Raw genomic sequence first — 26027 nt, 5'->3', positions numbered from 1 at the left:
TTAAACACCATTTTGTTTATCTTCATTTTCACAAGACAGGTTTGTAGATATAAACAGGAAAATGCGCTCTTTCAATCTTGTCCACATCTAGAACATAGTGATCAATCTTTTTCAAAATAACGATTTATGAATATATGTTGAAATTAAAACTTAACACGTCTTTAACTAAGTTCTTGTAGTAAAGAAACTTTGATACGTTGCTGGCAACTAAAACCCTTCAATAGCATTGAAAACTAGGGTGCCCTGTTGTTTTATGCCTGACAGTGGAAACTAACACGTGCATAGAAACGTACATACGTAAAAACGAGTAGAATTATAAGAGTTGGATTTCGACAAATCATGAAATAACGCATATTAAAGTTATACACTCACGATGGCTACATTTGGCACCAAAATGTTTCCGATCACATTTACAAGTGCCAGATGAAGGATGACAATTTCCATTCGGTAAACAATCACACTTGTTCAAGCATTGAACGCCAAAATTTTCTTTTTTGCATCCTTGAAAAAGATTACAACGTCCTCAATCGAAATAACATCAACAACCTTCATTTAAAAGTAAAAAAATCGGCTTTCTTTAACCATTTGGAAGATTTGAAAGTTGTCTTTTTGTGGCAACGCAGGCTGTATCTAATTGGACTGTAGAAATTCAGGGCGCAAAACGAAAAAATACCACAATGGGAGTAGTTCACATTTTAGCTTCCCTAAGCAAAGCACAAAACGTTTTCATAGTCTATAACTCCAGCTCTTTATTTTGTGAGCCCAAAAGAAATGTTAAAAGTGAACAAAAGATCTCCCAGAAATAAACCATGCATTCTACACAAGAGTGTCGAACAACATTTGCAATTTATTCAGGTTAAAAATGACTGAAATTTCTACCTTTTTCACATCTTTCTCCTGTTTGGCCGGAGAAACATATACATTTACCCGTCACGTGATCACAAAACGTCCCCATGCAATCACAGTGGTATAAGCAACCGTAACCATAGCGACCATCGGGACAGGCTATACAGCAAAGAGATAGCATTGATTAATGACGAATTTAAAGAAAACATTGTATTGAAAAGTGTTGTTTTCAGCGTTTACCACACTTGAAGTAGCTACATGTTTGCATCCTCTACGAAGCTGTGCAAAACACACTAAATACATACGCGTTCTGCAGTCGTTCCCTATCCATCCAGGAGGACAGATACAAACACCGGTCTCCGGATGGCAACTTGCATTGTTGGCACATTTACAGATGTTACTGCATAACGGACCAAATCGACCAGGAGGGCAGGCTATATAAAAGAAAAGGGAGATACGTTAGTGCCAGTCCTCGTTTCGGGGAACAGTTCCCCAATCATGTCAGAGGAGTTTGTATATGAAGGGACAAGAGTGTAGTTCTTTTCAGTTTATTTGGCTCTCGTTGAAAAATAACTGATCACTATATGACAGACAGAAAATTAGAGCAATTTGATGGTGCATTTTCATTATGAAAACATATAGTAATGAACACAAGACCAGCATATCAAAAACACTAAATATATGGCAACATACCAAATTGACAAGAAGATCCATAGTACCCGGATGGACAGCTACAACACCCAGTGATTTTATCACAGATTCCTCCATGTTGGCAATAACAATCATGTTTACAGTTTGGACCGTATTTACCTGGTGGACATTCTGAAACATAATCGTAAATGAAATGCAGCTGAAAGACGGTAGTTAAATACCAGTTTGATCTTTAATTTGTACAATGCAAGTCTTTCAGCAAAATTTTTATGCATTAGCAAGTGAATTCTGGTCATTGTTTTTCTAGTGAATAAACACAAAATATTTGCATTGTCGGAGTAAAGCTGGGATTAATATCCTCGAGGTGTTCGAGGAGAGTCGAAGAAATGGAGCAGAAAAGATGAAGAGAAAAGAAAGACAGAGAGAAATGGTCATAGTAGTCGTTGGATCTTCAATCTTCAAAGTCATCTGGTGTCTGATTTATGAATGAAGAATTAACAGAAGCCATAATACCTTGCTCGCAAAATTTTCCCGTCCAACCAAGCCCACAATTGCATTGACCAGTAACTGTATCACATAGACCACCATTCTCACAACTGCATTCATTTTTACACTGCAAGCCATGTGTGCCAAACGGGCATTCTAAAATAAGGGTTGGGCGTCTACACGAAGTGGTTTTGATTTTTTAGTCCAGAAAAATCAACGAACATTTACCTTGGTCGCAAATATCACCATGAAAGCCAGGTCCACAAGTACAGGTGCCTTTGGAGCGGTCACATGTTGCATTGTTCTTACAAAGACAACGTGATAGGCATAATTTACCGTACCAGCCTTCAGGGCACGCTAAAGTTAATGGCAAGTTATGATTACGATGAAAATTTAAAGCACTTGCATACAATTAAAAAGGCAAGGTTAGTCAGTCTGTCACCTTCCATTCATCAGTAATAAAATACTTACTTTCTTCACAATTCGAGCCAATCCAACCAGCCTCACATGAGCACCTACCGCTCACGTGATCACAACTGGCACCATTTTCACAGGTGCAATTATACCTGCATTCATGACCGAATGTGCCTTGTGGACATTCTGAAAACACACAAATAAAACATGGCTGTGAAAAAAATAAATTTTAGTATCACGCTTACAAAACATTTGGTCTATTTTAATGCAGGAGTTGTTCGACTGTTGTCTATTTAGGTTCCTCATCAAGGAAGTCTGAAGTCTATTAAAACCTACGTACCTGCGCTACACCGATGTCCAGTATATCCCAGGGCACACCAACATGTTCCGTTATAAGGATCACATTTTGAATGTGATTCACATGGACATTTTTGTCACAATTCTCACCGTAATAACCACGTTGACAAACTAAAAAATATCAATGATTTGATGAATAGTTGTCAAACTCAGTTATTCATTAGTCAACAATATCAATATCATACCTCTAATGCATTCACCGCGAATGTGGTGACACTTTTCATGTTTTCCCGTGCATACTGGACATTTGAACTGACATCCCTGTCCATATGTTCCTTCATCACATTCTAGAAATGGATATTAGACAATGTAGTGCAGTCTCTTAATTATATGTGAATTGAGTTTAAGTATAAGACTTTCACCCGTATTCTAAAAGCTCGCTCACACTTATACACAATGAGTGGGGCTTCAAAATCACTTCATAACTATTCGAAGACCTCAATTTCACACAACGGATTGCTTGATTTGAAATTTGTCATAGATGGAGAAATGACTTTGCTAAAGATTAGATAGAGTGTGATCTTTATGTTGCACTCAATGAGTGTGAGTGAGCTTTTAGAACACGGCCATAACTCTAAGTATAAGTATTACATAGTATTGTTTAAAAACTTAAGATTCAACATCCGGTTATTTAGAATGAATGCGATATGAATCAAAAATAAATTTAAAAGAAACTGCTTTGGTATCATATCATGTGATACAAAAGAAGAAAACGATATACTTCAGAAGTCAAAGAAACCAATCATTACAAAGAAATTACAATTGCACAATGAGCAAAACTCAACTCCACCGTCATAAATCTCTTACTTTCGTTACAGCTGGGACCCTTCCATCCAGGAGGGCAAATACACTCTCCACTGACAGGATCACAAGGTATGTCTGGGTTGCAGGAACAATTGCGCACACAATACTCCCCAAATGTTCCTGAAGGACACTCTGAAAGAGATAGAAACATAAAAGACGTAAGAAACAAAGACTTTGAAACATAAAACTCAGAGAAATTGTATCTGTTGTCAGCCCAGTACTCTATACCAGTTTGAAGAATTTTTTCATACATAAAGTCACTTCACAGAGACATATTTTTAACTAAATGAATGCCAGTTATATAATTAGCTGTCGATAGCTCACCCAATTCACAGTTTTCTCCAGTTTTACCAGCGGGACACGAACATCGTCCGGTTACAGGATCACAGCTTCCTTGACATTTACAAAATTCGAGACAGTTCAATCCGAAGAGACCTGGTGGACATTCTAAAAAATCACAACAAAATTTATCCACAGTTGAAAGCATAACCTTGAACGGTTTGACCGTTATAAAAAAATGATGAACTGAATGCAGTGTACAAATCCACCTTTTCGACGGTAGACACACGTGTCAAAAATACGAGATCAAATTACAAAATTCGTAAAATCAAATGGTCGGACATAGTATTGTTTATGTAGAATAATGGCAGTAAAATGGTTAGGAGATGCTTTTGAGTTCTTGGGGGTATTTATGAATCGGGTTCTAGTTATTCAAAACGATTATTTATAAAGACAGAAGGCATAACTGTAAATACAAACTATTTTGCGTTAGAAAAAAGCATAACGATCGAAGGAAAGCTTTTGAATACTGGCATGTTGTGTCGCACAAAAGACTTTTCTGCAAGGATCGTTACGGGCCTTTACGACGTGAGTTAAATGCAGCTAAAATCGGATCTGGATATTCTTTGGTACGGTAGTTCCTTGTAATGATGTGCATACTACATGCATTTACGTAATAAATTGGACAGCTGTCTCTATGCAATCAAAAGAATTCCTTCGAATCCGAAAAGTGTACTTCTTAATCGCAAAATTACTCGAGGTACTTTCCAGATTTCATTATGAAAATATTGTAAGGTAAAATGAAATTTACTATCCAAAATGAATGAAAATTTTATAACATAAGGGCTCAATTTAAACGATACAAATGGCTTGGCTTATTAAATGTTAAATAGATTTCGGAGATTTCGGCACTCGTAAAATCCGTGACAACGTTAGAGATGTTTTATTACATGTCCTTTCCAAGCTTTCCTTTGATTTGACAGAAAATGGTTTTTATTCACTCTTACACCTTCTGCCTTTATAATTAGTCGTTCTAGATTTCTAAAATAATGTTTACGAATGCCCCAAGAGCATCATCATTCTATTTTATTGCCACAATTCTACATAAACAATACTATGTCAGACCATTTGACTGTCCGAATTTTGTAATTTGATCTCGTATTTTTGAAACGTGTGTTTACTGTTGGAAATGTGGATTATGACAGATCTTACCATTTTCACAATGTGTACCAAAACGTCCTGGTGGACACAAGCAATCCCCAGTGACTGGATTGCAGCGTTGCTCTGGTGAACAGCTGCATGTTCCCAGACATCCTTGGCCGTACTCTCCTGCTTCACAATCTGCAAGATAAACTAGATAGATGAAACATCTGACTTATGAAAATACATCAATATAAAGACTTCTTGACTATGAGATAAAACACCTGATTAGTGACACACATGTAACGTCATACTATGAAGATAAAACACCCGGATTGTGAGGTAAAACACCCGGATCGAGGTAAAACACCCGGATTGTGAGGTAAAACACCCGGATTGTGAGGTAAAACACCCGGATTGTGAGGTAAAACACCCGGATTGTAAGGTAAAACCTTTGAATAATGAAATAGAACACCTGACAAGTGAGACACAATAATCAAAAGAAGCAATAGCATTTTCATTACTATACAAGAATGGATGTAACTGTACATAATGACAAAAATGATATCTTACCTTTTTCGCAGTGAAATCCTTTTTTTCCCTCTGTGCAATTACATTTTCCCGTTGCAGAATCACATAATTCCCCACCAATACATTCACACAACTCTTGACAACCGATACCAAACGTACCAGAAGGACAAACTAAATAGGGGATCAAAGAGAAAAACTATGGTCAAAGAATTACATTTCTGTATACATTAATGGTTTTTTACTTCGTTAAAGCAAAGACCGACGAAGTTGTCCTTTGGATATTTTAAAGGAGCAATATTCATCTACCTTTTTCACATTTAGTACCAATTCTCCCGGCAGGACAAAGACATTCGCCATCGATTGGATTACAATCAATATTGTCCACACATTTACAAGTCTTTTCACATTCATCCCCGTACGTACCAAGTGGGCAAACTGAGAAAAATGAAACACCTTTTATTGTATATGATTTTTAGCTGATATAATTCTAGTTGTTCTAAGTTGAAAACGTTGTCAACTTCACCTTCTTCACAATTCGATCCAGTAGTCCCACGAGGACACAAGCATTTTCCATCTGTCGATCGACATATTTTGTTCTTGTTGCATTGACAAATTTCGGCGCATCCCAAGCCGTAGGTACCAGGAGAGCAGTCTATAAAACACAGGTGTGTTAAAAAGTTCGTGTGTTAAACATAAGTGTGTGAAGCATAGGTGTGTCAAAAAGTACGTGTGTTAAGCACAGGTGTGTTAAAAAGTACGTGTGTTAAACATAAGTGTGTGAAGCATAGGTGTGTCAAAAAGTACGTGTGTTAAGCATAGGTGTGTTAAAAAGTACGTGTGTTAAACATAAGGACGTGAAGCATAGGTGTGTTAAAAAGTACATGTGTTAAACACAGGTGTGTTAAAAAGTACATGTGTAAAGCACAGGTTTGTTTTTTTGCAAGCATGACTATTGACACTTTTTAGTTCCTAATGGATGTAACGTTTTTTTGACTATATCTTGGTCAGAAAATATATTTTGCTGTAAAGTCATATGTTGTTTAAGAATAAAGCAAAATATACATATACAATAATCATTTTGAAAGATTACTATTAAGATAAAGTAAAAAATGTATATGAATGGTTCGATTACAAAATAATATGTAAAAACGCTACTATCCGTTTAAGTTGCTACGTATACGAAGAAATATTTGAGAAATAAATTTTCCAAATTTAGACCTTCAAGCCAGTCAATGTTATATATAGATATTTTCTGTCCCCAACTTCGCAGATATAGAAGCTTTAAACTTACAGTCAGTGCAGTTTTCACCAGTAAATCCATCAGGGCAGTTGTAAAAGCATTTTCCATTGACGTGATCACACATGGTATTATTTGAACATATACATTCCTCAAGACAGTTCTCTCCAAAATATCCATGCGGGCATTCTTCAAAAAGAAATGAGATTCATACCAAACAAACTGAGAATCCGGAGATATTCATGCATAACAAAATGAATAAAGCAAAAAACATGAAAAAGTAGATTAGTATTATGAGCACATATTCTTATAGACCTCCGCATGATAAAGCAATTCTACCATGGCTGAAAAGATATTTTAAGTGTAGATACAGTAACGATTGCGGTAATGTGAAAAATGGCTTCCTTGGAAATTTATCAGGGACCATCAAAAGATACATGAAAAGATGGCAATAAACACAAGCCATTTAAATGAAGATCCACCTAATATAAATAAAATAGGGTTGCAAATTGGGTTCAAACCATACACTCTATTGGGTTGCACTAATAAAATTTTCAGTTAAATGGCTACGTATCCATTCCTTTACAATATTATAACTGTCTCATTTTACGTACGATCTGCGCAGAGTTCGCCAAAATACCCAGCAGCACACACGCAAGTTTCGTTTTCAAGGTCACATAGCGCTCCATTCATACAGTCTGCGCATGTCAGCGTGCATTGACTTCCAAATCTTCCTGGTGGACAGCCTATTTAAAAAAGCAATTCAAGATCACGTGGAACAATCACGTCGAATAATGAAAGAGACTGTAAAAAACGTTTATAGAGAGCGTTCAACGCGATTATTTGCTATTATAAGCTCATATTAAAATGAATTCAAAAAAGCTTTGAGACTAGAAAGACACAGTGTTCGAAGAAAATTGTCCTGTAGCAGTAGCTGTATCAATTGATGTTTCAGGACTTAATAATCAAAATAATGAAAACACGAACAAAGCCTTTAAGCATGACAACTTGTTCACTTTAACGTACGGTATGATTATTACAAACAAGAGTCTTACGTGAAACTGGAAAATTGACTGAATCATTGATGTTGTGTTTTTGTTCTAATTCTTCCCTCTCGATTTTTACTTCACCGCTTCCAGGTATTTCTGTCACAACCGTGGTCGTAGGAATCGCTTTGTCAAAAAAAGAGAGAGGAAAATAGAGTTGTGGTCGTTATTTGAAATGCTATGATTGTTTCAAGGAAAACTTGAGGTTACTTCAATGTTGCCACTAAGATAGACGAATAATAAGAACATACCTCTACAATTTAATCCATCACTTTCTTTCTCAAAACCCTCTTCGCATTCGCATCGATATGATCCCTCCAAGTTGACACATTTTTGAGAACATCTCGCCACGCCCTGAAAATACAAATGTCTATTTAACATTATTTCAATTCCTTTGAAGCCCAATCATGAAAATCGGCTACAGAGCTAGCAGCCACATATAATTGTTGAAAATCATTTTAGTGTAAAATATAACGTACGTTTGTACATTCATCAGCATCAACGCAAACACGAGAGTCTGCAAAGTTTCTCTGAAAGCCATCTTTGCATAAACATCTACAGGGGGGGATGAAAAAGTGCATAGATAATGTTAAATTGAAACGTAGAACAAATTGTTGAATTTAAAGAAAATATGGAGCTAAATAGACATATAACTCTAGTTTACTCAAAATTGACCGTGAAATTCATGAGATAAAATACTTTTAAAATATCTAACAACTAGAGAGCATCTAATCACACTCTCATCAACATCACTAAAAATCATACTAACAAATAAACACTCCCTTTGTCCCATACACTGTGGTTACTACTTACGAAAATGAGCCTGCAGTGTTTCGACAATAATGCTGACAGCCTCCATTACCATTACTACACTCGTTTACATCTATCAAGAAAAGAAAACTTATTGGAATGACTTTAAAATTTGTAGACACAGAACTAGTAAATTTGAGGTAAAGTGCCATTGAAATTTAAAGTTCCACAATTTACAGTATCTTTATACAACAGTCAATAAGTGGAAAATCTTTGGTTATCGCATTCAATTTGAAAAATTCACAAAACGCATTTCAATACACGAAACGCATTTTAATTTGAAAAATTTCTTAATGCAATCAATAGATGAAAGAATGACAAGGATGATAAGTAGACTTGATCTCTAGAATATAGGTATAAAACATGCTAGCAAACTGCAGTATTATTTCACAAAGAGCATGTATTGAACAGAACAAAGTATCTGTTTTTATTTTTCCAATTTCCTTCCACCACGCGAGAAGATTAATTTGAGGCAAAGAGAAATTCAAAGCAAATAAAGCATAAACCATTGAACAAACATGAATTTAATCAAACTTGTGTCATCTTATACTCTATCAGATCGAGTAATTCAATATGTGATCGAATATGAATCAAAGAATGACCACATTTTAACTCAAAGTAGCTTCCCTTTCAGTTTTTAACCTTTTATGAATAGCTGGTGAAGTTGTGAAAGCTTGTGTGAAAACAAGAATTAAAGAGTTTTCCTGACTTATTCAATTGCTTATGTAAATTAACAAAGAACACGGGGAGAAGAATTCGACAACTGAGGAGAAGACGGTACGGATTTGCTTGAGTTGAAATTTTAGAAAAATACCAAAGAACAAAACAATTATATTTTAGATGGACTTTTTACATAAAATTGCTTTCATCAGGCTGATTTAATCTTGATATTGTTCATAAAAAATAAGATCAAGAGCTCGTGGTGTCCGGGAAACGACACTTTATTTGTGGTTCATATTAACTCACTCATTACTAATCACATGATCAACACGTGAAGCTTTGATCAAGTAAATTATTGTTTGTAGTTTGTAAAATAATGTCTACAGTGACAGTGTAAAGTATCTAACATACCAGCGCAAGACTTTCCATCAGACAAAAGTTTGTATCCTCTGTTACATATGCATTTCTCGGTGTAATCATTCACAATGACGCAGGTATGGTCGCATCCTCCATTTTGGGAACTGCATGGATAATGTTCTGTAAGACAAATTTCCTCAATTGATCTTCCACTTTAATATGAAAAATTTTTTTGTCAATATTCCACTGACTTTTGCAAGTTTTCTTATCGTCAGCTAAAGTGTAACCCGATTGACAACCACATGTAAATGAGCCTTCACTGTTAAAACACAACTGATGGCATCCCCCGTTGTCTCCTTTACACTCGTTAACATCTAGAACAAAAAAAAACACATAGCTAACCAAAAAACACAAAAACAAAAAACACATAACCAAAAGAAAAAAAGTTCAACATAAAATTCTGTAAATCATCACGGAGTTTTGATGTGAAAGCTAGTCAGTTACTCAACCTCATTCTCTACCGTTCACTAATTGGTTTGTAAAAAATGATGCGATTAGTTAATGGTCCCTCTATCAAACGGAATCAGCAACAAAACTAAAATAGATTTGTATTTATAAAACTCAACCTGTGCAAGAGACATAATCGTTTGCCAATGTAAACCCAGTTTCACATGAGCACTTAACTCCGTAGTACGTTTCACGACAAATTCCTTTACAGCCACCATTTTTCTTGTTACAACTGTTTGTTAACCAAGAGTGCAAATCACTTGGTTGACGACGCTCACTTCTGTAATCAAGGTTTGTCCTTCTATATAGAGTGATGCCTCTATCTGCTGATTCCCTAGAATTCGACGAACCTAGAATTCGAGACACTTGCCTTATTACGAGAAAAAAATTATTTCGTTTGCTAATCGACTGTCATAGATTTATTTTTTAGGAACGAATTCGGAGACAAACCTGAACAAGTCCTTTTATTAGTGCCAAGAGTCAGGCCTGCTGGACAGCGGCATTCAAAAGAGCCTGGCAGGTTCACACAAATATGACTACATCCACTCTTAGACTCACTGCATTCGTCTATATCTACAAAAATTGACATATGTCCATTGACTATTGTAATTCTACTACCAATTCATTGAAAGGCTTTAAAAGGACGAGTCTGGTATAAGGCTGCCTGATCACATGATCCTTACCAGCAGTTTTAATGTTTGAATTGAAAACAGAAAATCATTCGTTTATTTTTGGTTAAGATTACACTAAAACAAGCGAATTAATCCCATTTGCTAACCAGCACAAGTTTTCTTATCAATTTTCAAGGCGTAACCAGCATTGCACGTGCAGTAATAACCACCCGCAGTGTTGCAACAATTGTGCTCACATCCACCATTTTTTTTCTTGCATTCGTCAACGTCTACAAAATCCAAGATGTAACTAACGTTTACATGGTATACCTTAAAATTTTCTAAACCGTGAGAAATTTTGTCTGACAAAGACATTCAGATTTTTAGTATGATCAAAATCCAGCAAAACAACTTTACAAACATTGAAAGATATAGATAGAAAGATATAGTGTAGAAAAACGAGAAAATTATCGTTCAACTATAGGTGAACAGCTGTATTTATGCTATCTTATGAACACACGGAAGTAGTTAGTTCTTGATCAATCATTGATGAATATCAACACATGCCTAGTCAATTTATCTACTCTCGTTTCATAAGAATAACAAAATATGTTAGACTTTTTTCCAAAAAGGTTATGTAAACAGATGTTTTAGAACTGTCGAAAAACGTGCAAACCATCGACTTTTACCAAACAGCCAAAGATGGTCTCCTGTCTCTCATACCAAAAGGAATCACTTCATTTCATTTCAGCAATCATTACCTACCGTATTGACATTGTGCTCCTTGAAATCCTCGGGGACAAACACATCCAGTTACACTTCCTGTACATCGACCACCGTGAAAACATGGACGCAATGTACACGAACCTATAAATGGTAAATACAGTCAAGGCGCTAAGGTTCAGTAACAGTCAAGGTACATCAATAGAAGCAACTTACTGATTTATGGTAAAAGATAGTACATGGATTGTTACTCACTCAACGAGCAGCCTGATCGCCCAGGGTATTGAGACCAACCGGGACAACATTGATAACGTGTACGATCTTGAACCGGTTGCCTTCGATAGGTCGTATAGTAGAATGTGCTGAAAACGAAAAAAATTCCAAGAAGGATGCGATCATGTTTTCATACATGGTCAAAGCAATTGGTAGTTTGCGTTTGCAATTAGTTTATAATTAGGTACAAACATCACGTAATCAGCAACCAACAGCAAAACACTTCACAGTAGGTACAAACATCACATAACCAGCAAGCAACAGCAAAACACTATACAGTAGGTACAACCATCAAGTAACCAGCAACCAACAGCAAAACACTACACAGTAGGTACAACCATCACATAACCAACAACCAACAGCAAAACACTTCACAGTAGGTACAAACATTACGTATCCAACAACCAACAGCAAAACACTTCACAGTTAAAATTTCAACACTAAAATTTCTACTTGAAGCGGGCAAATCACAAAAATTCAGGCACTATTGCAACAAGGACATTTACCGTAATTGTGTTGTATAACAAAGTTCCTTTGGTTTAATACATCCTGGCTGTAAGACACGAACATTTCTTGTAATTAACTTTCTTTCAGGAACCGTTTGATAATTTACAGCTCGTGTTTGGGAAGAGCAAACATTCGGCCTTTAAAAGAGAAACATGTTTCATGTTTATAGTTTACAAAGGATTGAAAATCGCGAATATTAAATTTGTAATTTCAGAAATTTTTAACTCGATTGTTCTATGCGATTATTTTATGTGATTAGATATTTTTTGCTTTGATAAAATGTTCATCTGGTGAAATTTCGACCCGGGGGATAAACTTCATGAACCAACACTTATCACTATCTTCACGGCCATCTGTAGGACAACATGTAGCTACTCACCTATGGATCGAAATGAGCAAAACAATGAACCATTATATGAAATGACTTACATGTTTGGTGATAATGGGTAACTCCAACTCTGAGTAGACACGTGGTTCATCACTGTCATCAAAATAAGAGAGACAAAAAATGTCGACTTCATTTTTGTAGAAGTAATTCTTCTAAAAAAAAACAAACAAAATCTAAACATTTTAAATCGCAAATGATATTTCGGATTATAAGGTAGCTCGCGTAAAGAAATGGACCAATTTCACAAAACAATGTTTTTAGCGACAAGAAATAGTCAAAATTACGGATGTTGATAAATAAAGATTCCTGCAGGCTTGCTTGTGTAGAAGAAGGATCAGAGACAGTAGACGATACGTATGGTTGGGTAATTTATCATTAAAAAAGATTGAAAATGGTGCTGTTGCTTTTTCTAACTACGGGCAACATTTCTGCTGTTGTGTAAGAGATCTTGATAAAATAATTTCAAAACAAGATGGTCTCCAAATTATCCAGTTATAACGTATGATTCATTAACACATATCAAAACATACTCACATAAAAGTTTGATATCCCTGGGAAGGAATCAGAAAGAATTTTTCACCACTAAAATCAATGCCGTAATATTTTGTGCATGACCAATGAGCGAAACATGAAAGGTCTCAATAGAAAAATTGTCCCACCCACACTATATAATTGTTTATGACACAACACAACCATAAAATGTCACATCTAAATTTAATTTTGTACATAAACACAATTAAATAACCAAATATGATAATATTTGATTACGTTGTTTCTGTTCCAATTTCAGATCAGTGACTTCAATCGTGTCCTAAATGCAACAGACGGTTTAGACTGGGGCAAGTTGATCATTCATTCGCACAAGTAACTGGCTATGCAAGTATTTTTTGTCAATATTTTTTCTAATTGCTGCAAATGATCCAGTGTAAAGTGAACGGTAACAGATGTTTTAAAACTTAGTTTAATCAAGACTCACATTACTGATGAGTTACACAGACGAGATTAACTACGGCTGTGCGCGACAGGTTTTTTTCATAATAAGGCAATTTGATAAGTTGAATATAATGTCATTTCTATATTATATCGCTTTTTTATCAAAAATAACACGTTATCAGTGAAATTGGTGAATAGTTATCGCAAGACAATAGCATTTTACCATGAAGTATTCCCATCATTGTTTCCGGTATCATGCAGGTATCTGACTAAGGTGAACATTAGTTCAATCTATCGACAGTTCAATATTGCCCCTGACAGTTTGTCGACAATTGTCTTGTGAAAAGGCCAAAACGTCTTTTAATAAACTCTGTATTAAAGTCAAATAAAAATGAAAGATTTTTCTTCCAACAGTGAACACGTTGTGGGTAAAGAGCGCTCGTAGATTTAAAACAGCATCAAATTATAACCATGAACGTGTTTTAAACTGTAAAAATAAGCTTATGTGTAATGCCCGCCAGAATGTTTTAATTGTAGGACAGCGTTGTCAAAATAAACACTAGCACATCGCCTACGGCTTTATATAAATTCTTTTGATCAGTAATGTGAGCAACATGTACAAATTTTGCGGCTCTATTGCAAAAGCCAGAGTACAAGAACATTTGAAAGGTCCATATCGAAAAAGATAAATAATCCCCCAAAACAGCTTTCCAAACGCAAGTTTCAAGATCCTTTTGTTAGTTTCTAAACATTGGGTTGGGGCTAATTTTAATTCATTATAAACATTGGAGAGTTTATAGATGTTGTAATTTATCTATCGTAACGGTAATTCCCTCAGTAATGTAAGAGTGCCTTTTAATGAGTTCCTAGATTTAAGACACAAAATGTTTTGAAGAACACGTTAATTCGTTGGAAAGTTTCTACCCAACGAAATGTTTTAACGAATGCATTTAACTAGTTAAAATTTTCTTACTATACTTTGGATAGCCGTCCTAGTATAGTGTGAAGATGTTTGGCTGACCTTGGGCAATAGTATCTATTGAACTGATTAAAAACCAATTATCTGCGTCCTGCACTTCAAAATGTTTGCACTTTCATCTTCAAAATATACGAAACTACTGTGTGTTTTCGCAAGTTTAGGTGAAATAAAAAATGAAATTCCAGGAAATGTTTGTCTGGTAAATGGTAAGCTTCTGAGATAATCAAAGGATCATGCCCATACGATTAGATCTATTTATCAGATAAACTGAGCTTGCTTGCTTTATGTTGGCAACGAAAGTTAAAATGAACAGACGTTTTCATGGCAACAAGCGTACCTCAAGTGCTTCGCAATTTGTCAATTTAACGACAATTGAACGTACCTTGGCATTCATACTAAATACTAAAGATAAAATAACGCTAACACTGACGTGATAGGTTTGAGAGTTGCCATGTAGGATTACGCCATTTTCTCAGATATCTCCTGATAACGTCTTCAGGGAAATTTGTGCGCGCGACTTATGCAAAAAACGCGCATATTATACAACAAAAATTACACTACACCTTGTGTTGTATTTTCCGTATAAGATGTCAGGCGTACGGGGTACTTCCAACGATTAAAAAGTCCGTCAAAGCTTCTTTCAGTTAGAAACAACCACACTCTGTCAATACGTTGAATGCTGTAGAATGCTAAATATACCGTACACAATCGTCCACGATGCCTCGTTAACAAAATGACGGGTGTGCCATTGAATAATGAAAAATGTCATGTAGGTCGTCAGATAAGTCACATGTAATAATATATAAGATGTTCGGAGATGCTTCAGATATTTTGGCAACGATGTGACGTTGTAAATTCCAAGTTTATCTTTTTGATCGTTCGAGACAAAGCCAAAACGCCTCCTAATGTAATTTACTGTAATATGCTTATCGTTATCCGACAGATGACTGCGCAAACATGGCGTCAGTTTCCGTTCCAAGACAGGTCGGATAAGTGTAAACGACTTAGACATTTTATACGTGGCTTCGTGTTTTCATAAGATGAGATTTTACTCAATCATTCATTAGTCATATCAGCACGAAACATGATACACATGCCAAGTTCAAACTGTCGTGCTGTGGTACAAAATACAGGTTTAAGAGGACTTGTCGACAGGTCACCCACCTAAACAAGAACTCGCTAGCATGGTTAAACAAACTATTCGTAAACAGAGTTACAAAATACTGGATACTCCAAATTTAACACAATGCTTTACTGTAAGAAATAAACTCGATAAAAATTCACTGTTGAAGAAAACGATATAAAGAAAAGATTTTTTTCACCTTCACGAAAACTTTGCAATACTGATTCACATGCGATGACGTTTATGTAATTATTTCAATCCAACTCAACTGAGGCAATTCTTTTAAAATCAATAACTAATGCCATTTTTGTAAAGATATTTTGAATTCAAAATTAATTGCGATAATTTATTTTGTCTAATCCTGGATCCGCTATAGGTACTTACTGGATAATTCTACAAAAAATTGACTATGTCTTATGTTTCCTAGATGGCCTTTCACAAGTTTGCTATGATGAACATGCTAAATATAATGAATCGCCATTTTATTCTTTTTGACTTTTACTATCTATTTTTATGATAAATAAAACTAATGTGTATGTATAAAATACAGTTCCTCACTAGAAGTGTTTCTATGGCAAAAATCCATTACGCCCTTAGTGGGTAGTTGAGTGGTATTCAAGAAGTGTCATATATTAGGACAAGATCTCAACTGCACGAAATATCTGTTTGAATAATAGCGAGCTGTGCAAACCTGCAATCCTACCCATGGTATTCAATACATTAGGTTGTTCAAAAGATGCAAAAAACTAAAATAAGTCTAAAGTATTTCTACTACAAATACAAATAAAAACTGCTCAGTGATAATCACAGATTAATGACGACTGTGATGGACGTTTCATTTTTGGGGAAGGTGTTACATTTTGTATCTTGGAATAATGATAATGTAATCACTGAATTTCTGAAGGTAAAATGCGATGATTTGCGTGGATGTTTTTTTGATTCTTATTCAGGTAATATGCATTCCTGGAATATGCTTTTCTTTTGAAACTGTGCAGATGAGTCGTTTTAAATAATTTAAAATAAGATCAAGGGGGATCTTACAAAGAAGAAGAAAAGGTCATTTGTCATTTCAAGTGAAAAATACAAAATAGAGGAAAAGCATCTAGCCACATAATTCATATAGGAGCAAAACTTTCATATTTTTTATTGAAAAACGAATAGCGGTTACAGAGTGAAGTTAAATCGCCACATGAAAAGTTTTCACGCATTCTTCGATCCATAACGAAGAAACAGAAATTAAAAGGAAAAAATCACAAGTTATCTAGAAATTAAAGCTTGTCTAGGAGTTAAACTTGGCTTCTAATCCTATCTATCCAACTACACATACAGTATAATGGTCTTTTGTACATTTCGTGGTTGCAATAAGAGTATTTCAAGAAATGGACTACATTTACAAGGGACACATTGCAGCCAAGTCATTTGGCATCAAAAAATAGATAGTTGACTCAAAACTGCCAGCCATCCATCCATTTGCCTTTTTCTGGGTACACATGGGTACTTTTTTGGGTGCAAAAGAACTCCACATGAACTTTCAAGTTATCCTCGCATGAAGAATGCAGGCAAAATCTGGTAGCAACCACAGAAAGGCAAAACAACCAAACATCATGAACATAGGTGGTATAATTCTCATTGTAATCTATAACTGGGTCACCATAGAGGCATTCCTGCAGTAGGATTGTGTCATTATGGACATGTTATCATGTGACATTCTACCATGAAATTTACAATTCTTTACCAAAGTAAACATTGCTTTTAGGAATTCAAACCGGTTTAAATAGATCTTTGCAAGTAGCTTACAAAATATATTATTAATTAAATAATAAAGAATTACACAACAAATTCCATGTAATAAGTATGTAGATAACTTACATTTCATGAGCATGTTTCCGCTTTTGTTACCTCATCTGTTGAAGGGGTTGGTGCTTGAGTACTTGTTGTGGAAACTTTATTACAAAGGACAAATTCATACAACTGATTTCCAATATGTGTTAGTTTGTGTTTGGACAAGTTACTTGATTGTGAAAAACGCTTTTTGCACACAAAACACTCGTAAGGTTTTTCACCAGTATGTGACCTTTGATGCTTTTTAAGATCATCTGACCTCGAGAAGCGTTTGCCACAAGTTTCACAACCATGTGGTCTTTCACCAGTGTGGGTTCGTTTATGTCTTGCCAAATGATTAGGTATGGTAAAGCGTTTGTAACAAAGATTACATTCATAGGGCTTCTCAACAACTTCGTTTGCAGCCATATTAAGTCTAAATGTGTAAACATATTGAAATTTATGCCTGCAACAATTTCCAAAAAAGAAGCTATAAAAATGCAGAAAATTTGTGCAATTTCTAGACCAGTAATTTATAAATGATAACAAATATGCTTGCTTATATATCACAAACAGTGTCAGTAGAGATCCAGAATACAGAGTTTGTCCGCTTTTGCTGAGATCTCTGGGGAAAAAAGCTAGGAAATATAAACAACAAATTGTGGGATGCAAACACCTTACATTGTGTTACTTCTTTGTTTTGTGATTTACAACTAAGGGGCACTAAAACATGTTACTTGATAAATCTTGGGGTTAAATTGTCTTTCTTCTTTGCAGTCTGGGTAGTTATCAACCAAAACTTATAGTAATGTTATGCATAGTTTTGGACAAAAGGAGCATTTGTATTTTTACTAATGTTTGTTTTATTTATGTATTTTTTAACTAAATAATGTTACATGTTTGTAAATGTATATCGTCCAGTTTAGTATAATCCTGAGAAGGACTGTTTTTGTTGTTGTTGACTGACATTTCGACAACCTTAGCGGTAGTCATCTTCAGAGTCAAGAGATGAAGATGACTACTGCTAAGTGTCAACATCAACAACAATGAATCCTCTCAGGACTCAACGTGGGCATCTACATTAAACATGACTGGGTTCAAACCATTTACTTTAAATAATGCTATTTAAGTAAATAACTAATTGAACATTACCCAATCATTAATTTATGTGATGAGTCTGAAAATGTTGTTGACATGTTGTTGGCAATAATTTGGATGTAAGAGGTATTTTTACACTGCAAGGAATGTTTTTCACCATGGAATTCAACATATATGAAAAAAAGTAGTTTATTCTTTTGTAAATTTTCTTATTTTTTTATGACCTTGCTGTATATGTCTTTGAGGTTCACACTTACTTCTAAATTCTAAAATAACCCACTTCAATAAGGTATCAAAACATGAAGGTTCTCTAATGCAACAGTTGAAAATATAGTGGAAACAAATTGTTCATTAAACAGTTGATGGGTACAATGTTGTTCATAATTATTTGGTTTATGAAAGTTGATCCCTAAGATTGCTCATACACTTTATCTCCTAGGTTTGATGTTTAGTTCAACATTAATTTCCAAATCACTTCGAACAAAGATTTCAAAGTGCATGTTCAGTTCAGGATCAACCGTAAATAAAATGAACCACATACCTCTCAGTAAAAGTTTGAAATGATGTCTGAATTCGACGATGAATTAATCTTTAAAATATCTTTTCAGCATCAGTCGATATTTTCAAGAATAATCGAAATTGAAAGCCTTTCTTACAAGCAATTCAATACAAGCAATACACAATATTGGATGGATGTTTACATGGGCGGTCTTTACCCTCCGTATATGTGGATAATTTAAAAAAAGACAGGAGGGATGACGTCAAATTTTTTATCTTTTTAAAACAGCATTTATTTGGCGTACCAACGAGTATGGAGAGCTCGATGGTACGCCAGATAAATGCTGTTTTATGAAGAACAGTGGCTTATAGTACTTTCTTAGTTCTTAATATTTGTTTTGGGCAAATGCTACAATCAAAAAACATTGCTTTAAACAAACAAACCGGTCAGATATCTTAAACTTCCGTTTAAAATTGCAATGTCACAGAGGCCACATAAATACACGTCATAAAGCAGCATTTATCTGGCGTAAAATTGTCGACCATTTTAAACAGTAACACTTAGTGGTAGGTGTCTGTGAATCATTGATTAGTGATTAAAACATTCGAGGTAAGCCGACCAATAAATCTGTTATTTGCCATTTCATCCCCATAAGAAAGATAGATTAATGAGATTGTGTTTAATGATTGTGTTTAATGTGCTAACTTGGGGAAAGTCGTACAATAGTACAGTGAACCTGTGAACATAAATTGTATTAAAAGTCATCAACACCCCCATAAGAATGGTGAGGATAAAATAGACTGATTGTGCTGTGGAGGTTGACTTACATCACTGAAGAGACCAGTGATTATTGGTATAAATAAAGTACGCGTCGTTTGTGTATTATTAAATTTATCAGCAGGATACTATTTTAATTAAATATCCTTGCACTGGTGCTTGCTGTGAATGATTTTTGTGTCAAATTTCATTAGACCAAATTTTACTAGTCCTGTGGATGTCGTAGATTTAAAGTCATCCTATGGGCAGATTCAAGTCATAGAACGGTTCTATAGAATGACACAAGCAATGCATTTGGCATGCATGGTTGACACAATAAACTTCCAAATTCTGTATGCTTTAATGGCAAGAAAAAGCTTCTGGCTTTGCTTTTGCTAGACTATCCAAGGCGCAATTATTGACCATTATCCCGAAAAGAATAAATTATCATTACTGATGACGTCAAGTGTTTTAATTTTTTACACGACAATCACATCATTCACGAAACGCAACATGTGACAAGGACTTTCTGTAAATCTGTTGAGTCCATTGATTTTTGCCTAAAAGTATATTTTTCCCATTACACTGCAAGAGACGCTTCGAAAACGCATTAAATTTTGTGTGTCCATTGTTGCGTGCGAACCCAATATTTAAATTGTTGTTTCGAATTCCACAGAAGACAAAGAGTGCCGTCCAACTGTACTTGAAATTGTTCAGTTGAGTGCTTCGAATGTCAAAAAATAAAAAATGCAGTTGAGGAGCACGAAATACATTAAAGAAAACCATAGGCACACAGTAAATATAGCCTGAGAACTTAGTAACATTTTATAGGTGAAAAAAGTTGCAAAACATTTTGATTTAGGTTTGAGCGCATTACAAGCCATAGTTGACACTTCGTTGATTTGTAGGTGGAGGGTTGATAAAATATTTGCATATTGTGAATCAATAATCCAAGCATTCCCAAATATATACCATCAAATTTTTGTGGAGTATATTTGGAGATGCTTGTTGCATTCAAAATTTCTTGTGTTTTTATTAAGATCAATGTGCTACCTCCATTTTTGCATGAATAGATGGTTTAATAACACCATTTTATCTTAGGAAAGCAAGACTTCTATAAGGATGCGCTCACTAACACAAGCACAGCGGTTCACTATCATTTCATCATTTATGTTTTATTTTCTGGGTGGACTATTCACCGCATTTTTCCTCGGATCGGGACAGTACAGCTGAATTTGGATGTGAAAAACAGAGATATGGGCTATTTTATTCTGAGTGCATCAAACCTTGCTGTGATTGGATTTTGTTTGATGACTCTTGCGTTGGCAGGAAAAGGCAAAGATGGTGAAGTTCCTAAGGAAGCGGCTGTTCTCGGAACCATCTTCAATAGATTGGTATTAGTGAACTGTTTTCTTGGCTATTTTTATCGAAGGAGCATTTTAAGTGTTCGTTATGTAGCTTTCTTTTGTATATTGGATTCATCGCTGGCGTTGATTACTTACGCAATATGGATAAAGGAACACGACAATGGGAATTTATTGAAGTTTTTCGTAGATTTATGGAAGATGGTAAATCCATATTCTGGAAACAAAAAACGGAGATTTTTAATATTTCAGGCATTAGGCGCTTTCCAAGCAATCATCTGTCTTGTTGCTCCAGATGTTTTATTATCAACGGACGTAGTTGCCGGCATCAAATTAGGAAGCCACGCTGAAGGATGCTTTCGTGTCATTTTTGCCATAATCTTTCTTCACGGAATTATTCATGTAACAACAGGAGGCACTCAAATTGTATTCTTTCCAACTGCATCATTGTTTTACCGTCTTGCGTGGAATATTCCTGTCCTGATCATTTTAGGGTTCATGTCATTTCTTCCTTTTTCTCTCGTCATGATTTTGGTCATTTACGATTTGGCTTTCTCCGCTATCATTGTTTTTGCAATTCCTGCAACAGATCATGGAATGACAAAGACCAAACAATGATCAATAATGATTAATAGTATATTTTCATTTTGAAAAATCAAGTAAACCATTTGATCTAACATATCAAGAATTTCATAAAACATATGTGTGTATATGTGTTTTCTAAAAAGTAGAAATTTTATTTTATTTCCAATACGTTTCTCATAAAATCTAAAACATCAAAGTTTTATAAAGCTTTCATGTCCAAGTCAATTGGAGTCTATGTCTTCGTTTACCGACCGTCAATTCACAAAAATAAGCACCTGTTTACTTTTCTCTGTTTTTCATTTTTGTTTACGACACAACATAATGAGCAAAAACCATGACCAGCCGACAATTTAAAGAAATATAGTCTGTCTGAGGATGACTTTGAAATAAAGTTGAAAATTTACAGTTCACTTCTCGTTTTGTTTTGATTCATATTTTGCACTCTCAAGATGTCTTGTTTTTTCGAAATTTGCTTTATACTATAACATGATGAAATGTGTGAAATTTTACCATTTAAAGCATCTTACTACTATTAATGCTTACTGCTACATGCCTGTCACTGTTTGCCTCAAAAAATTCATTATGTTATCGATCTTATAAGAGCTTCAATATAAGCCTTTTCTTATTTTGATTAGCTGTGGTGATGGGTAAAAAATGTTACTGACCTCGTGATAGGTAAGGTTTGTCATGTCCGCTATGCGTACCCATTCTTACATTTTTTGCAAGCTCATTCTATATAGGTACAAATATGTACATTGTTCCATTTTCAATTCAAGGGTACAGAGGAACGTAGGGATCATTTCAGCTTCAAACTTTTACATAATAGGGAAGGGAAACATTACTACAAAATTGTTCATATAAGAATGGACAGGGGAAACATAACATACAAATTGTTCACATAATAGGATGGTAAGACATTATCTACGAAATTGGTTGCTTTATATGCCTTAACGTTCGAGAATATCTTTTATCTCCTTCCCTCCAACTTCATTCATACTAAATGAATTGTTTTGGTCACTGAGCAAGAAGACTTACACATATTTACCATAATTTGTGTGCTCATTACTGTAAGCTTTCAAAATCATATGTAATAACCATCAATGTCAGGCTACCCTTAAGCATGGACAACACAAGCCTAAGGTGTTATGGGGATCACACAGCACGTAACATTTGGAATTTTTGTCATTTATATCTTTGTTTCTTCTATTAACATATATATTGGCAAAGGCTAATGAACCTATGGTTTAATGAATGGTTTAAGGTTGTATAGACCATAGACATTTGAATAAACCAACTTGTTTCTTTAAAATTCTACCCTTCTCTCAAATCTCTATTTCTCAGTCCAATCTCATAATTTTTTCACAATGGTTTAAAAGGTGTTTATGGTTTTTTCCCAGGATTTTAAAAGAATGAAAATTTGAAGGTTGAATGTCTAAAATTACATCAACCAACACAATTGAATGAGTATAAAAGCAGCAATCAAAACCCACTTCCTTTATCTAAAAAATCATCACACACACAATATTGTTTAGCTTTGCTCAAACCAAAATATTTCACATTGAACGTCTATACATGCATAAGTCGAGTTGCTATATGTACACAACACATGAAAGAATAAGAAATTAAGAAACTCATTATAAAACTGTCAGTTGAACATTGAGCAATAGCTTTGCATAGCCTATAGTATGATGTTAACTGCTCATATATTAAGACTTTTTTCTGTAAAACTGGAAACGTCCATTGTTTAAGCTTTTGCTTCCTCAGGAGCTGGTTCTGCTTCCTCGTCAGGTTTCTTTTTCTTTAGACTTTCTTCGCCATCCTGAAGAAAAACACACAATGCAAATATATGCTTAAAGTAACACTAGTCAAACTCAAAGATCCAGCTTGAAAGCTTGATTAAAAACCCATAGTGTATATTTAGAAGTGTAAAACATAAAATAAAATTAATAAACATATGCTATGCAATTTAGTTGTGAACAGTAGAAAAGTATTGCAAGCAATACCTACTAAGCAATTTGAATGAGTTTAGATATTAGTAAAATAATTCAATATTTTATCAGCTGAATTATGATACTTGGCAGTTTTATTTGACATACTTAAAAATACAAAAATTTTTTTAATAAGCTCTTAAACTTGGGATGAAAAGAATTCGGCGGACGTTAAACCAACCAATCAAAAATATTCATGGTTGGTAAAAAGGAAGTAAATTAAACGAGAACTTCCGGTATAAAAATTTACGCAGTTTTGACTTATGTCGTTAAGAAAACACATGGCCAACTGCATAGCAATGCCTCTCAACCTGAAAAAAACCCGTGTGGCACGAAACCACAAAATTAACCACCCAATTCAGAAAATATCACCAACTTCTTCTGTAATGGCGTTAGCACAAAAGCAAACGAAGTCGAGGGATTATTGAAGACTTGACAACATGGCTCATTTATTGAACGGTAAAAAACTGATCACAAAACATTCAAAGATAAATTTGTGATAAGTTCCTATTCTTTGCATTTATAGTAAAGCAAAGACATGCTTAAGCTTCGGGATCAATCAACTTTAACATCCTATAACAAAGGCGACTAAATAATCACTAAATTACACCGAATTTCAATCAAAGTAATAACATCTATTTAGATAAATAACTCGGCAACGTTAAGCACGTTTATTTTTACCAGAAAATTTTTCGCAAAAGATTTACTAGTAATGTTTTCAAACGAGAAAAAAGTGTGAAACTACTGCAGCGGTCAATTTCTATCTTTATCAAGAATGTTGCTTCGGTAATGCAAATACTCGACAAACACGAATACAACATATATATATTATTATATATACTAAAAAACAAACAGTGAAACAAACCTTGGCTTTGTCGTCCTTCGTGTGCGTTCGTTTCACAGCCGCTTTTGTTTCTTCGTCTTTGTCAGCTGTTTCCGCGCCATTTTTGGACGAGTCGACTTCTCCGTTAGTTTCGTGTTGTTCTCCATTCTTGTCCGATGAGGCCGCTTCAGCTGAAGTCTTTCCTCCGTCTTTTTCATCTGAGCTTTTACCATCATCCTGTAAGCGAGTGTTAAAAGCAAAATTTAGACCGACACGTCTTCTTTCAAACGCTATTCAATGAAGCATGTATTTGCTGTCGAATCGTTGGCCGAAAGAATTAAGGTGCTCTAATCTGACCGAGGAAACAAAAGCACATATCTCTAGGATAACATAAAGGCAACGGGCAAACACAACTTTTCAGAGTGTAAACCATTTACTTATTTAAAGTTTGAGGGCAAACCAGTCTTTGTCTCGAGCGTCGTTTGTCTTGGATTTCAACGGAACCTGACCCAGTTTGTTTATACAATTGCTTATTTACCGCATGATTATTGTTCAATGGACAAGCCACTTTCAAATGCACTTATAAAAAGTAGATTTTCGACACAAATGGTCCATGATTATATAAATCTGCATTGAATCTTTTGTGAGCTTTTCCTCATTTATTTTCAAATGGCTTACTTTTGATGTTTCAGCGGTTTTTGGCTCGTTTGTTTCTTCTGCCGCCTTCGTTTCAGAAAGTTCTTTCTTCTGAGCTCTGGTCTTGACAGAAACATCGCCATTCTTTTCGAGTTGTGCCTCTCCTTCCTGAAATAATGAACATTTCGGTTCGTAGAATATCTAAACGGTACTATCTAAAACCATAAGCAAGTGCATGATATACTGTAATAACCTTAGCGGCCACTTCTTCCGCAACCTTAGCTACTTCTTCGGCCATTTTTACCACAAGAATTAATTGACTTGATGTTTGAGCGGGAAGAATAAATACAACCACACAAATACGAAGGAACAAACAACAGAGACTTTCTACAGCGTGTGCATGACGATCGCTCTGTGAATACTTGTAAAAGCATCACATAAACTAATAAACGCGATTTGATTGGTCGTAAAAGCTTCTTTTGTTCCACAGCGCAATTTGATTGGTTAATTGCAATAGAGCGGAAAACAAATTACACACGTTTTTTTACAAAGTGATAATCCCAACCAAATTATTCAGAAATCACGCAAGAAATGAGTAAGAAACACGCGTGTTCACGAGAACATTGACGTCAACAGCTGTTTACAGGCAGATTCAGGCGATGCCAGTGAACTGTAACATAACAATACAAACTGGAACGCTTAGTGCTTCGCCATCTTTGAGGCGAAGAAAGGAAGACTGTTTAATTTAGTTTTTAGAAGTTCCTGAATCCTTTCCATGTTAATATTTGAAAAATT

General features: G+C 35.0%; 4 protein-coding genes across 5 annotated transcripts; 1 reads left to right on the top strand and 3 right to left on the bottom strand.

Moving 5' to 3' along the window:
- Positions 1 to 28: 28 nt before the first annotated feature.
- LOC124444495 (multiple epidermal growth factor-like domains protein 10) lies at positions 29 to 2432 on the bottom strand. Its single transcript, XM_046995120.1, has 7 exons — positions 2426 to 2432; positions 2212 to 2340; positions 2011 to 2139; positions 1540 to 1668; positions 880 to 1005; positions 373 to 501; positions 29 to 87 (listed from the first exon to the last, which is right to left on the bottom strand). The coding sequence occupies exons 1-7, from the start codon at positions 2430 to 2432 to the stop codon at positions 29 to 31; spliced, it is 708 nt and encodes a 235-aa protein (XP_046851076.1).
- On the bottom strand, positions 2011 to 15527 carry LOC124443888 (multiple epidermal growth factor-like domains protein 6). Of its 2 annotated transcripts, none has more exons than XM_046994429.1 (27): positions 15103 to 15527; positions 12669 to 12779; positions 12239 to 12376; positions 11715 to 11821; positions 11502 to 11603; positions 10904 to 11026; positions 10576 to 10698; positions 10245 to 10475; positions 9870 to 9992; positions 9673 to 9798; positions 8605 to 8674; positions 8271 to 8346; positions 8043 to 8145; positions 7801 to 7917; positions 7360 to 7491; positions 6800 to 6934; positions 6032 to 6160; positions 5815 to 5943; positions 5551 to 5679; positions 5050 to 5178; positions 3883 to 4005; positions 3562 to 3690; positions 2940 to 3041; positions 2738 to 2865; positions 2455 to 2583; positions 2212 to 2340; positions 2011 to 2139 (listed from the first exon to the last, which is right to left on the bottom strand). In XM_046994429.1, exons 2-25 carry the CDS (start codon positions 12758 to 12760, stop codon positions 2506 to 2508), a joined length of 2874 nt encoding a protein of 957 aa, XP_046850385.1. In that variant the 5' UTR covers positions 12761 to 12779; positions 15103 to 15527; the 3' UTR covers positions 2011 to 2139; positions 2212 to 2340; positions 2455 to 2505. The 2 variants fall into 2 exon arrangements, with proteins under 2 accessions (XP_046850385.1, XP_046850387.1); XM_046994431.1 differs by lacking the exon at positions 15103 to 15527 and adding an exon at positions 13396 to 13414.
- Positions 15528 to 19601: 4074 nt separating this feature from the next.
- LOC124443887 lies at positions 19602 to 22010 on the top strand. Its single transcript, XM_046994428.1, has 2 exons — positions 19602 to 19689; positions 20938 to 22010. Exon 2 carries the CDS (start codon positions 21093 to 21095, stop codon positions 21816 to 21818), a length of 726 nt encoding a protein of 241 aa, XP_046850384.1. The 5' UTR covers positions 19602 to 19689; positions 20938 to 21092; the 3' UTR covers positions 21819 to 22010.
- Positions 22011 to 23312: 1302 nt separating this feature from the next.
- Positions 23313 to 25662, bottom strand: LOC124443886. Its single transcript, XM_046994427.1, has 4 exons — positions 25486 to 25662; positions 25275 to 25400; positions 24639 to 24833; positions 23313 to 23604 (listed from the first exon to the last, which is right to left on the bottom strand). Exons 1-4 carry the CDS (start codon positions 25528 to 25530, stop codon positions 23530 to 23532), a joined length of 441 nt encoding a protein of 146 aa, XP_046850383.1. The 5' UTR covers positions 25531 to 25662; the 3' UTR covers positions 23313 to 23529.
- Positions 25663 to 26027: the final 365 nt, after the last annotated feature.

The sequence above is a fragment of the Xenia sp. Carnegie-2017 genome, unplaced genomic scaffold (assembly GCF_021976095.1).
Source record: "Xenia sp. Carnegie-2017 unplaced genomic scaffold, XeniaSp_v1 HiC_scaffold_21, whole genome shotgun sequence".
NCBI classification, from domain to species: Eukaryota; Metazoa; Cnidaria; class Anthozoa; order Malacalcyonacea; family Xeniidae; genus Xenia; species Xenia sp. Carnegie-2017.
This window is presented reverse-complemented; position numbering and strand designations above follow the sequence as displayed.